The sequence below is a fragment of the Xenopus tropicalis genome, chromosome 6 (assembly GCF_000004195.4).
Source record: "Xenopus tropicalis strain Nigerian chromosome 6, UCB_Xtro_10.0, whole genome shotgun sequence".
Taxonomy (NCBI): Eukaryota; Metazoa; Chordata; class Amphibia; order Anura; family Pipidae; genus Xenopus; species Xenopus tropicalis.
In genome coordinates, this window is record NC_030682.2 from 76,124,427 (window position 1) to 76,137,718 (window position 13,292).

The window sequence follows — 13,292 nt, forward strand, 5'->3', positions numbered from 1 at the left end:
AATGTTGCTGTACGCCTCTTGGTAGCCTCTCTGACCAGTTTTCTTCTCGTCTTTTCATCAATTTTGGAGGGACGTCCAGCTCTTGGTAATGTCACTGTTGTGCCATATTTTCTCCACTTGATGGTGACTGTCTTCACTGTGTTCCATGGTATATCTAATGCCTTGGAAATTCTTTTGTACCCTTCTCCTGACTGATATCTTTTAACAATGAGATCCCTCTGATGTTTTGGAAGCTTTCTGTGGACCATGGCTTTTGCTGTGGGATGCGACTAAAAAATTGTCAGGAAAGACCAACTAGAGCAGCTGAACTTTATTTGGGTTAATCAGAGGCACTTTAAATGATGGCAGGTGTATGCTGACTCCTATTTAACATGATTTTGAATGCGATTGCTTAATTCTGAACACAGCTACATCCCCAGTTAGAAGAGGGTGTGCACACTTATGCAACCACATTATTATAGTTTTTTTGGATTTCTTCGATCCACCTAAAAGATTTCAGTTTGTTTTTCAATTGACTAGTACAGTTTATAGGTCACATTAAAGGTGGAAAAAGTTCTGAAATGATTTATCTTTGTCTCATTTTTGTACAGCACAGGAACCTGACATTTTACCAGTGTAGACTTTTTATATCCACTGTAAGTATTAATTCCAGGGTTGTTAAACTTTGCAAATTTAGTCACTGGGTATATGCAGTTCAAAGTTAGAAAAAGTGGATGAAGCCACCAACAGCCAATATAATTTCACCTTTTTACTTTCAATGGTGAAATATAAAATTGTCAGTCCCACAATTTTTATACCTGAGTCACAAATGTTGCAGAGTTGGTCACTGAGGGACTGCAGTTCAAAAATAAGAAAAGTGGTTTGGGCCACTAACAGCTGATCACAATTCACCTCTTGACTTTTATTGGTTTAAATTTAAACTGCTGCCTTTCTTTAACTATTCATCCTAGGGTCCTTAAACTTTGCAGAGTTAGTCACTGGATAACTGTAGTTTCAAGTTGGAAAAAGTGGGCGGAGCCACCAACCACCAATCAGATGTCACTCATTGACTTTCAGTGGGTATATTTAAATTGCTGCCATTCAGGCACTATTAAAACCAGGGTTCCCAAACTTTGCACAGTGGTTTTTACTATAACAATGTGGTCCAAGGTTAGATAAACTGGGTGGAGCCAACTACAGCCAATCAGATTTCATTCAGTGACTTTACATTTTTCAAACCAACAGGAAGTTTGTTCTTAAACTTCCCTTTCTGCTTACTAAAACACTACTCTATTTTTATATTTTAACAGCTTGGCTAGAGAAAAGGTGAATCATTATTGGCCATTGGTGTTAACGTAAGCGGAAAAAGTATTTTGGAGAAAAGAAGTAGTAGTTTTGAATATTGGAACAAATGCCTGAAACACCCAGAACTTCAGTTTTAATGAAGCTTTTACTGATAAATACACCTTAGTGATTAGCATTTGCATTGTCTGTAATGAACAAATAACTATTTAAATGAGTTAAATGTTCAGTATAGAATATACATAAATAGGTAAGACTTGAAACGGATTTCCAAATCATGAACATATTGTACATATTGTTTTTATCACTTAACAGGATGACATTAAAACAAAGCAGTTCAAATCTGAATAAACCTATAATTAACAATTTCCCAAGGATCATAACTACAGAAGCTGCAGTCATGCTTGTGTTAAATCAGAGGCCTTGGTTCTCTGCATGCATGAAAACTCCATGCCATTGTTTCTACAGAGATCAGACATACACGCTATGAGACGTATGGACAGTGTGGGAGGAAAAGCACCATACTAACTAAACAGAAAACAGTGTGAGCCTTGTCAAGCAATTTACAGTTCTACTAATTAATGATGAAAGCAACTACACAGGCAGAAGGCAAAAGTCACTCAGTCTGCTTGCAAACAAGTATCTTTCGAAATACATAAAACGATGTTGAACAGGAGAATAGTGAATATCCTGTATAAGCACAAGGGTAAAACCCTGGACACCCTGAGTAAACAATTAGTTTAAGGGCTGTGGCACACATCACATGGTTGTCCGATTAATTATTTTATATTTTTAGATTATGTAGCTTCTGTACAACTATAACAACTGTTAGAACTTAGACTTGAAGTGATATATCTCATGATATTCCCCTTATGACTGTAATTATCTATTACACTCACCAACCAATACTGACAAGGGTGAATAATTAAAGTAAAACTATACCCCAGAATTGACAAACAATATTAAGTGGCCTATTAAAGAATCTCGCCAAACTGGAATATATATATATCAGTAAATATTGCCCTTTTTACATCATTTCCCTTGATCCCACATTTAGTGATGGGCTGTGTGCTCCCTCAGAGATCACATGACCAGAAATTTTGCAGATTTAACTGTAACAGGAAGAAGGTGTGGAAGCAAAAGAGAGAACTCTGCCCATTAATTGGCTGATGTGGCCTAGCATGCATGTGTGCCTTGGCTTGTTTGTGTGCACTGTAAATCCTATGATTCCAGGAGGCAGCCCTTAATTCTTAAAATGGCAATTTTCTATTTAGGAGTACCCAATAGCACAGGGGTCGGGAACCTTTTTGGCTGAGAGAGCCATAAACACCACATATTTTAAAATGTAATTCCGTGAGAGCCATACATTATGTTTGGCTGCGGGGCAAGGTAGGGTGGGTGCCAAGGATGCCGGATGCGATGCAGAGGAGGGCGTGGCTTGCGCTCGGCGGATAGAAGACATGTTTTAAGGCTTAGAACATGTGTTCTATCCGCCGAGCGCAGGGGCAAGGTAGGGTGGGTGCCAAGGATGCCGGATGCGATGCGGAGAAGGGCGTGGCCTGCGCTCGGCGGATAGAAGATGTGTTCTAAGGCATAGAACACGTCATCTATCCTCCAAGTGCAGGCCACGCCCCCCGTTATTTTTTTTATTAAAGATTTGGCAGCGAGCCAGATGCAGCCATCAAAAGAGCCACATCTGGCTCCCGAGCCATAGGTTCCCTACCCCTGCAATAGCACATACTACTACTAAAAAAAAAAAAAAAAAGTATTTTTCTGAAAATGGCTTTTAGATGAAGCAGAGTTTTACATATGAGCTTGTTTATGCAATATATTTTTATAGGGACCCACACAGTTTGGGGGTATAGTTTTCTGTTAAGTACGCAGGAATATTATCACCACCAACAGACACTGGCAGTAGAATATGTCCTACTGAAGAGCTCAGTGATGAACAGTGTGGCACCAACAAGCTGCCCCTGCTAACTAAAGTGACTGTAAAATAAAACTCAGGAGTAAATGGTATGGCTTACAGAAAGGAATATATATTGAAGAATACATAAATAAGATGATTTTTAATGCATGAGCAGTAGCTCATTCAGCCTATGGTTAAATGTCAAGTAGGCTATATTATGCATTACCTATAATAAAGCTTCATGGATTGCATTTACTTTTACCCATTTGTGAGTGCCCGCCATATGTACTGCAGTAGCACACAAGCCTGACATCAATATGCACGATGCCAAGCCTCAAATAGAGCAATGCGACTTTGAGCAGGACAGTGCTTCCCCTGCTCCAAAGCCCTGACCATAACCTAAATTCACACCTGTTCGATTAAATGAAACACGAGTTTCAGATTAGGCCAACATCAGTGCCCAACCATCCTTATGTATTTGTAGCTGAATGAAAGCAAATCCCTTTAACATGTTCACACGCCCAATGAAGACTTCCCAAAAGAGTAGAGGCCGTTACAGCAGCAAATGGAGGACCCATCTGATTTTGCAGTACTAATGATACCAAAAAAAAATGAAAGGCTATAATGTGCATTGAAATATAATGTTGCTAAAAACTGTGTTTAGTTGAAACACACTACTATTTATACAAATAAGCTTATGTATAGCCACATGCAACTATTCCAGGTGAATAGGGAAAAAAGCACATGATTACATAGCAGATAACAGATAAGCTGTGTAGAATACAATGGTTTTAGTTCTTAAAAAGGAAGATCAACAGAGTAAAACATTTATGACTCTATGGCTAGTAGCAAACAGGGCTTATGATTGGTTTTTTTCTGCTGGCAATTTTTACACAGGCAGAGAAAAACCAATGCACTTTTCATCACTCCTCCTGACATGCCTAAAAGTGAAAGCACACGGGCACTTTGTCACCTATGGGAGAGACAATTTTCACCAGCCTATCAGAAATAATGAAGGAAAACCTCTTTCATATAACTCATTACTAAAATGGAACAATTCAGAGCAGTGGAAGGTCTGGAAAGAGTGGAACAGAACAGACAAACAATATAGAGCAGATGTAAGGCCGAAGTGGATTTAAACAGGACAGGTTTTAGCAGAAAACAAGGATACACTGGCCAGGCAAGAAAGGTGCAGATACTCAGACATGCTTGGTAACAACCTAAGTGCAGATATATGGAGTAATTAGCAATGCAAAAATGCGGAAGTATGCATTATTACACTGAAATATGCTGTCAGGGCACTTGCACTAAGAAGCAGGTGGGAAAGCCACCTGCACAGAAAATACAGGAGGAGGAAGCCAATCATCTGCCCTGGGTAGCACTAGCCTAAAAATGACGGCACATGGGTCACCAAAGGAAAATTCCAACAAATCAGCATAACTTACCAATGACACTTGTGGGCAATTTGTGACCTGTGGGAGAGGCGATTTCCATTAGCCTAACAAATAACTACTAAAACAAACTGGAACACGACAGAATTGAGGAAGATCTAGAAAGAGTGGTGCAAGATAGAGCAGATGTAAAAAGACAAAGACTGAAGCAAGTTGAAGTGGTTGTAAATCAGGAAAGACTACAGCATAATACAAGAATACAATGGCAAGGCAAGGCAAGGCAGGCTCAGATTTACAGACTATGCAAAGCAAGGTAGAAGTAGTAATAAAACTAGAATAGTTAAAATGTCTAACTGCTTTGCCTGTTTGGGGAGAAAAATACAGCAGCTCTACTACAGAGTTAGAAAAACATATACAGGGCTTATGATCCTGCTAATCATTCTTCCTTCCTATTTTGTTCCATTGCCAGTAGCAATTACTCAGCAGGACAATTCAACGAATGTTACTATAACAACGCAATTTAAAAATAATCAAAACGAAAATCCTGTTTTGTTTTTTACCAGCTTGCATTTAAGACCAACACCATTTGGCCTTATTACCTTGTTTCTTCTCACAGAATACCTGCCCGATTAAGTATAGTATGAGGCTCAGCATGCATCTGGCATATATGCAATAAATAGAACACAAAAGGAACAGCAAAGCATGGTGGTTGCACAGGGGGTCCTGTTTAATGCATTAAGTGCAAGAGTCAACTCAATTCTATGAGAGAGAACAACAAAAAGGGTGGTTTCTTTAACCCTTTTACTGCCAGCCATTTTGGTCAAAGCGGAACTTGTATTGCCAGACAGTTTTTGAACATTTTGCACTGTTTCACTTTAGGGGCCTTTCCTTGGGGGGACTTTTAGTTTACCAAGGAAAACAATATATCGTTTTTTTCAGAACAACCTAAGCTTTCAAAATATGGTAGAATTTTTGTGTAATTCCAATTCTGTAACAAGATATAGGCTTCTTAATGTCTAAAAATGCAAAAAAAACACAAATTTTCCATAATATAATCACACATACTAGAAACAAAAATTATTTTATGCACGAATATACAACTGATTTGGAAAGTCCCATGTCTCCTGAACGTGCCAATACCAAATATATATAGTTTTATGGAGATTTCTCACTTGTATAGGTCAAAAACTCCCAGCAGTACACTACCAAATTCCCAAAGCACTGCTCCAAAAAAACTGCATACTTTGGATTTCAAGGCCAAAATTCCACTAACAGAAGGTTTATCCCAGAAAATTGTACATTTTTGGAAAGAACAGATTCTGGGGAATACAGAATAGGCACAACTGTCTGTCTACTCCAAACTATCAAGTCGCAATGCTTTCCTAAAGTTATTGGTTTTTATCAAAATTTGTGATTTTTTTTAAAAATCGCTTCAAAGCTTCTAGTCTATAGTATCTTATCTCCTACAGGTCATAAAGTAACCAAATAAAACACCCTAAATATGAATGCCTGGGGTCCACTGAACAGTTTGATGCCCAATATGTATAGGTTTACCTAAGTATGTGGCATGTAGGGGCCCGAATGTGAACATACCCCCATATATACTGTCATTTCTGTCATTTCAGCTCCTGCAAAATCAACACATTTACATCATTATATGTGAGATAAAGCTACAAAAAAGTACGCTCACCCCAGAAAGTCATATATTTTTGGAAAGTACACATTCCCCCGAATCTAAAATGGGTACCCATGTCTTTCTACTCCAAAGTACCAAGCCGCACAGCTTTTCTAAAGTTAGCAATTTTGATGACATTTCCAAAAATCCCCTCAAAGCTTCCATTTTGAAGCATCTTATCTCCCACATAGCATTAGGTACCAAGATAAAACACCCTGAATTTGAACGCCAGGGGTCCACTGAACAGTTTGATGCCCAATATGTATAGGTTTACCTAAGTATGTGGCATGTAGGGGCCCCAATGTGAACATACCCCCATATATACTGTCATTTCTGTCATTTCAGCTCATGCAAAATCAACACATTTACATCATTATATGTGGGATAAAGCTACAAAAAAGTACGCTCACCCCAGAAAGTCATATATTTTTGGAAAGTACACATTCCCCCGAATCTAAAATGGGTACCCATGTCTTTCTACTCCAAAGTACCAAGCCGCACAGCTTTTCTAAAGTTAGCAATTTTGATGACATTTCCAAAAATCCCCTCAAAGCTTCCACTTTGCAGCATCTTATCTCCCACATAGTGTTAGGTACCAAGATAAAACACCCTGAATTTGAACGCCAGGGGTCCACTGAACAGTTTGATGCCCAATATGTATAGGTTTACCTAAGTATGTGGCATGTAGGGGCCCCAATGGGAACATACCCCCATATGATCTATCATTTCAGCTCCTGCAAAATCAACACATTTACATCCTTTATGTGGGATAATGCTACAAAAAAAGTACATTCACCCCAGAAAGCCATATATTTTTGGAAAATACACATCCCCCCGAATCTATAATGGGTAAATATTTCTTATTGCTACAAAGTACCAAGCTGTAAAGCTTTCCTAAGTTTGCAGATTTATATGACATTTCGAAAATCGCATAAAAATGTTGCAATTTGCCGCATTTATCTCTCACAATTTCTTGATAAAGATCAGATAAAGACAAATCACCCCAAAAAGGAACACCAGAGGTCTACTGAACAGTTTGATGCCCAATATGCATAGATATACCAAAGTCTGCGGTATGTACTGAACCCTAAATGAAAATAGCGCATAAGGATTTCTCGCCTGCCAGCTCAGCTTTTGCACACAGAGCCCCCTGTCAGTGTATTATGTGCCAAAACTTCCCCTAACTATACAGATCCCCCACAAAACCATATATTTTTGGAAAGTACACATTCTGACAAATCCAACAAGGGTAAAGAGTCCTTTCTACACCAAAGTACCAATCTGCAAAGCTTTCCTACAGTTATTGGTTTTTATGACATTTCAGAAAATCGCCTAAAAATGTTGCAATTTGCCGCATTTATCTCACATAATTTCTTGCGTACAAAGGCAAGTCACCCCAAATAGGAACACCAGAGGCCTACTGAACAGTTTGATGCCCAATATGCATAGATATACCAAAGTCTGCGGTATGTACTGAACCCAAAATGAAAATAGCGCATAAGGATTTCTCGCCTGCCAGCTCAGCTTTTGCACACAGAGCCCCCTGTCAGTGTATTATGTGCCAAAACTTCCCCTAACTATACAGTGACCCCCAGAAAACCATATATTTTTGGAAAGTACACATTCTGATGAATTCAAAATAGGTAAAGTTATTTTTGTACACCAAAGTTACACCTGGCAAAGCTACGCTAAAAACAGATCAGGAACACTTATATAGGGATAAAATGTGATAAAACCACAAAAATTGTGCAAATCAGTGAAACAACAAAATAAGTTACATGACAGTGTAATTAGTGGCCAGAATATCTGATCCAATAGTTACGCTGTCAAAATAAACAGTTTTTAGGTAAAAGAAAATAAAAACAAAGTGGTAAAATGAAAAAAAAAAAAAAAAAAAGCAAAGCAAAAAAAAACCAAAGTGTTTGTGTATACATGTGTGTACATGTGTAAAAGTTGTGTGATAGTGTGTAAGTGTGTATATGAGTGTAAATAAGTGTATAAAAGTGTGAAAAATGAAAAAAAAAATAAAAAAATGCTAAAATGTGTGCTGTAAGTGTGTGTAAATGTATGTAAGTGTGTATAAATGTATGTAAATGTGTGTATAAGTGTGTAAAAGTGTGTAAATGCAAGAGAAAAAAAACTCCTTACCTGTTCCTGAAGACCCGATCGCTCCTTGCTCATTTGGGCCTGCGCTGGGGGAGAGGGAGGCACATGCCGCCGCTGCAGAGGGCAGCGCTTAAACGCCAACGACGTATGAGACACGTCGTTGGCGTTTAAGCCCTTTTACTGCCAGCACGTATGCCATATGTGCTTGGCAGTAAAAGAGTTAAAATGTCAGAATATGTTTGGTTGGGCTATTATCAGAGTTGGATTCATATGTACTACATATCATGTAATTCTGTGCCATGAATTATACCAATACTAGCAAGCTCTGGGAAGGATAAACTTTGCTTATATTGAAAAGATGCCAATATATCACAAATTACCCATATCTGGACACTGGATATTGAGGTGTGACATGACTTTATATACTAGCACCACCTGCTAATATGAAAACATGTTCATTGCTTGGATGGGTCAGAAGACACCTTCAAAAGGAGCAGTATGAGCACCCGGGAAAATCACACAGGCTGCAGTATGTGCTTATATGTTTATTAAATTTGGGACTCTCCCTCTCTGACCAACATAAACCAATCTCGAGCACTATGTAACACCCACTCACTGTGACTGCCCTTAACATTAAAGGACATGTAACCCCTCCATAAAAAATGTACTCTTTGAACAACCTTTAATTTACCTGTGTGGAGGTGCCATCCTCCTTACTCTGCAGCACCAGGGTTAAAGGAATTGAGAGGTCAGGCGTGCATGTGTATAGTCTGAACCTTTCCACTTCTAACTCAATTAGCCCCCTCTCTGGGCATGCTCACTTTCAAGCTAAGGGTGAAGACACACAGATCTACTAAGAGCAGCTCTTTGTTATGGCTACTGAAACAGACAATGCTGCTTATTTACTGTTAATTGTCTCTATGTGCGCTTTAAAAGAGGCAATTGTCAGTATTGTCTAAGACAAGGTATTTTCTGTAGTTTAATAGCCATGAAAAAGTAGCTGCTACTAGTAACTCTGTGTCTCTTCACTCTAAGCCAGTGAATCTTCTCAGCTCGTATTTCTAAACACACCAACAACAGTCTAGCCACCAATGAAAATGTGGCATTGCTGGTTCCCTTAGAAACTCTGTTCCAGAGGTCTGCTCCTACTTTTTCTTCTAACCTCCTCTTCTGAGCTCAGCTTAACCACTACGGTGCTCGTTCCAAGCAGGACCAAATTAATTTCTGCCTGTGTAAGCCTGAATTCTAGATTGCATGAACTTTCACCCATATGTAATAAAATGCCCTAAGTTTGCCCTGGAGCAGTTACCCATGGCAACAAATAAAATTTTTGCTTTTAAACAGGTAGCCAGTAAATGCTACTAGCTAAAGGTTGCTATAGGCGATATGAAGTGTAGCTTTGCTCCTTAAATGACGTAACCCAATTTGTGCACTGTTTGCAGATGTAAATGTCACTGATGATGTGAGAGGTAAAATGGCCACCAGGTGAAAGCTGCTATTTCTTTTAGTAAATGTGACCATGCTGGTGAACAAAGGGGATCCATGCAGTAAAATGATGGCTGAGTGGGGATATGGGCCTAGAGTAAATTATACATGGTAGGAACATTTAGGTTTTACATGTCCTTTAAAGGAAAAGTTCCACTACAATTTTTTAAGTAAAAAATCTATTCTACCCTGCTCCAATAATTGCCCTATCCTTCCCAGCTTTTATTATTTTAAATGCTTTATTAGAAAATACCTTGTAAAATGTTGCATCCGGTCATTTCAAATACAGCGATATGGCCTGTATCAGTAAGGAGTCGGGCTAGGAGGAGATGGCGATCGTCGTATGGCGGATTCTGCATCTTCTGGATTGCCATATTTAAAATGACCCAATGCAAAATTTTACAAGGTATTTTCTAATAAAGCATTTAAAATAATAAACACTGGGAAGGATAGGGCAATTATTGGAGCAGGGTAGAATACATTTTTTTTTACTTAAAATTTTTTTTAGTGTTACATAGTTACATAGGGTTGAAAAAAGACCAGAGTCCATGTCCAGTGTTACTTTTACTTTTACGACTATGTTAGACGGGGTGTACTTTTAGTAACCATATTAGGTGGAGATGATTAAAAAAAATGCTGCTTGTTTATTGTTTAAAGTTTTATTTGTTTTGTCTTTAATGCACTGATTATTCAATCCACTTCTATGCACTGATTATTCATACATGAACAAATACTTAACTCTGTACAGGGTTACCAAGAACAATTAATGCCACCAACAGAAGATCAAACTTTTTTGCTTATATAATAAATTATATTTAGGAAGAAGGACTGAAGGGGGGGTCAGGCTGTCCCTTATATAAGTTAGCTTTGAGAGATGGACAGCTTAATTTCTTAGGTTTCCATCTTTTCAAGGTGCATGCATAGGGCAATTTCCAGGATAGGATAACTGTTTTGCTAGCTTAACAACAGAGAAGTCACAGGAGGGTTCAATGGTGCTTACCAGAGACTATGTTCCCCACCAGTCCCAAAAGACACCCCTCTGTGGACTGTACATGTTGACACTTTTTCCCAAAACTTGTCTATCAGCAGGCAGGTCCCGAAGGCCTGTAGGAATGTACCCAGGCTAGCCTCACATTTAAAACAAACGGCTATATATGACACAACATACTATTCACCTCTGTCCAAGAAACATGCAAATATTCACTTTAGTAGAGCAGTTTTTATTGCAATGTATTTCCATCAGCCCTGCTGTGTTTAGCATTTTTTTAATATGTTGCTTAAAAAAGAAGCACCAACTGGTCAACTATGATCAGTGGAACATCAGAAATACATATTTTAAGAACCTAAAATCCCTAAACTACAGGTACAGATGTCTTGCTCTCAAATGTTGTTTTCTAGAAATAGTCCTGACTTTTATAAAATATGGATAAAGTGAACATTATATTTAAGTTATTTTGAACCGATTTCATTTCTTGATGTTATGGCCCTTTAACCCATTAAGTGCCACAGATTGTAGAATCTATGGCATGTAAAGCTGCTCCTTCACTCCCCGCTCATTCCCCAGCCCCTAGACAACGAGCAGAGGCAGGGAATGAATGGCCCCTGGGGTACAATCGCCCAGGGTCCCCATAGGGGCCTCCCCCCTGTGCGTCCACTTACCAGATCTGGACTGAAGACGGCCTCCGGTTCCTGGGTCCCTCCTGGTTATTGTCACATACCTCCCAACATTTGAAAAATGAAAAGCAGGACAAAAAGATTTGACGCACGCAGCACAGCAACTTTTTGGCCACACCCACTTTTGTGGCCATGCCCCAATTACCACACCCATATTTTTTTCATCAAAAAATACTCCTTTTATATAGTTGAAATGGTGGGATCAGACACAAAATGTGCTATACCCTCATACTGTACTACCTAAGGAAAACAATATAGCAACTCCTACATATAAAATACCAATTTTGCCCCCCCATAGACAGTACCCCCTATACACAGTGCCCCCATAGACAGCACCCCCCCATAGACAGTACCCCCCATAAAAAGTGCCCCCATAGACAATACCCGCCACATAGAAAATGCCCCCCCATACACAGTGCCCCCCCATACACAGTACACCCTCTCGCTGTCCCAGATAGTTCAATGAATGAACATTCATGGAACTATCTGGGACAGCGGGAAGCGCTATTAAAAACGGGACAGTCCCACGGAAAGCGGGACAGTTGGGGGGTATGGTGTCACATACACATGCAAACACACAATTATTACACTAATACAAACTTATACTTACACAAACACATACATTTTTTTGGGGGGGGGGGGTTCACACATTCACAGCACTCACACTCACTTTTGCATTGTTCTTTGTCACTCGTCTTTGCCCAGGGAAATTCTATCTGCTATATATTGATTTGGGTGCCTCTATACGCCACATAGTTTGGTAAATCTATGCATACTGGGCATCAAACTGTTCAGTAGGCCCCTGGCAGTCATTTTTTGGATGTTTTATGTTGATACGTTACAAAATGTGGGGTACATAATGGGGTAAAATGCAAGCTTTGTGCCGATTTTCATAAATTTCATAAAAACCATTATGTTTAGCATAGCTTTGTAGCCTGGTTGTTTGCAGTAGAAATATGTATTTACCCATTTTTATTTTGTCATAATGTGTACTTTCGGAAAATATATGGTTTTCTAGGGTCTCCATTCTGTTTGGGGGCTTATGGCACATAATACACATACTGGGAGCTTATAGCGCAGCGTTCAGAGCATCAGATGTAAAAATTTATATGCACTATTTTCATTTGGATGCCTCTATACGCCACAAAGTTTGGTAAATCTATGCATATTGGGCATCAAACTGTTTAGTAGGCAGTCATATTTACAATGCTTTACGTTGGTACATTATGAAATGTAGGATATAGAAAAGGCAAAAATGCAAGCTTTGAGACAATCTTCAGAAATTACATAAAAATTGCTACATTTAGCTTTGCGGTTTGTTGCTTTGCCATACAAAGACATATTTACCCATTTTACATTCAGCAGAATATGTATTTTCTGAAAATATGAGGTTTTCTGGGGTCAACTTAATTTCCCACTTTTACCACATTTATTTCTACTACCAAAAAAACACCACCTGATTAATATGCCATGAAATATGTATGCACAGACTTCCTTTTGCGGTCTCTAAATGCCAGATACTTTAGTAATCCTATGGGAAAACTGTTCTGTGGACCCTTGGCTTTCATATTTAGGATATGTTTTCCTGGTAGCTAATGCTATGTGGGAGATAAGGTGCTTGAAAGTGAAAGGTTTGATAAGATTTTCAGGTATTTCATCAAAACCGCCAAATTTGGGAAAGCACTGCGACTCTGTAGTTTGGAGCAGAAAGACATGGATGTCTAATGTATACTTTCCAAAAATTGGGGGATCAACTTATTTTTTTGTGTTT

General features: G+C 38.9%; 1 protein-coding gene across 4 annotated transcripts in view; it reads right to left on the minus strand.

Moving 5' to 3' along the window:
• The window catches only part of nfx1 (nuclear transcription factor, X-box binding 1), a 140,948-nt gene that overhangs the window by 109,150 nt on the left and 18,506 nt on the right, over positions 1–13,292 (minus strand). For 3 of the 4 annotated variants that reach the window (XM_031903503.1, XM_031903506.1, XM_031903505.1), the window contains one exon: positions 4,636–4,662. The exons of the other annotated variant lie outside the window; for it this stretch is intronic. In XM_031903503.1, the coding sequence (XP_031759363.1) occupies positions 4,636–4,662 (27 nt within the window). The remainder of the gene's footprint in view (positions 1–4,635; positions 4,663–13,292) is intronic. 4 annotated transcript variants of the gene reach the window in all.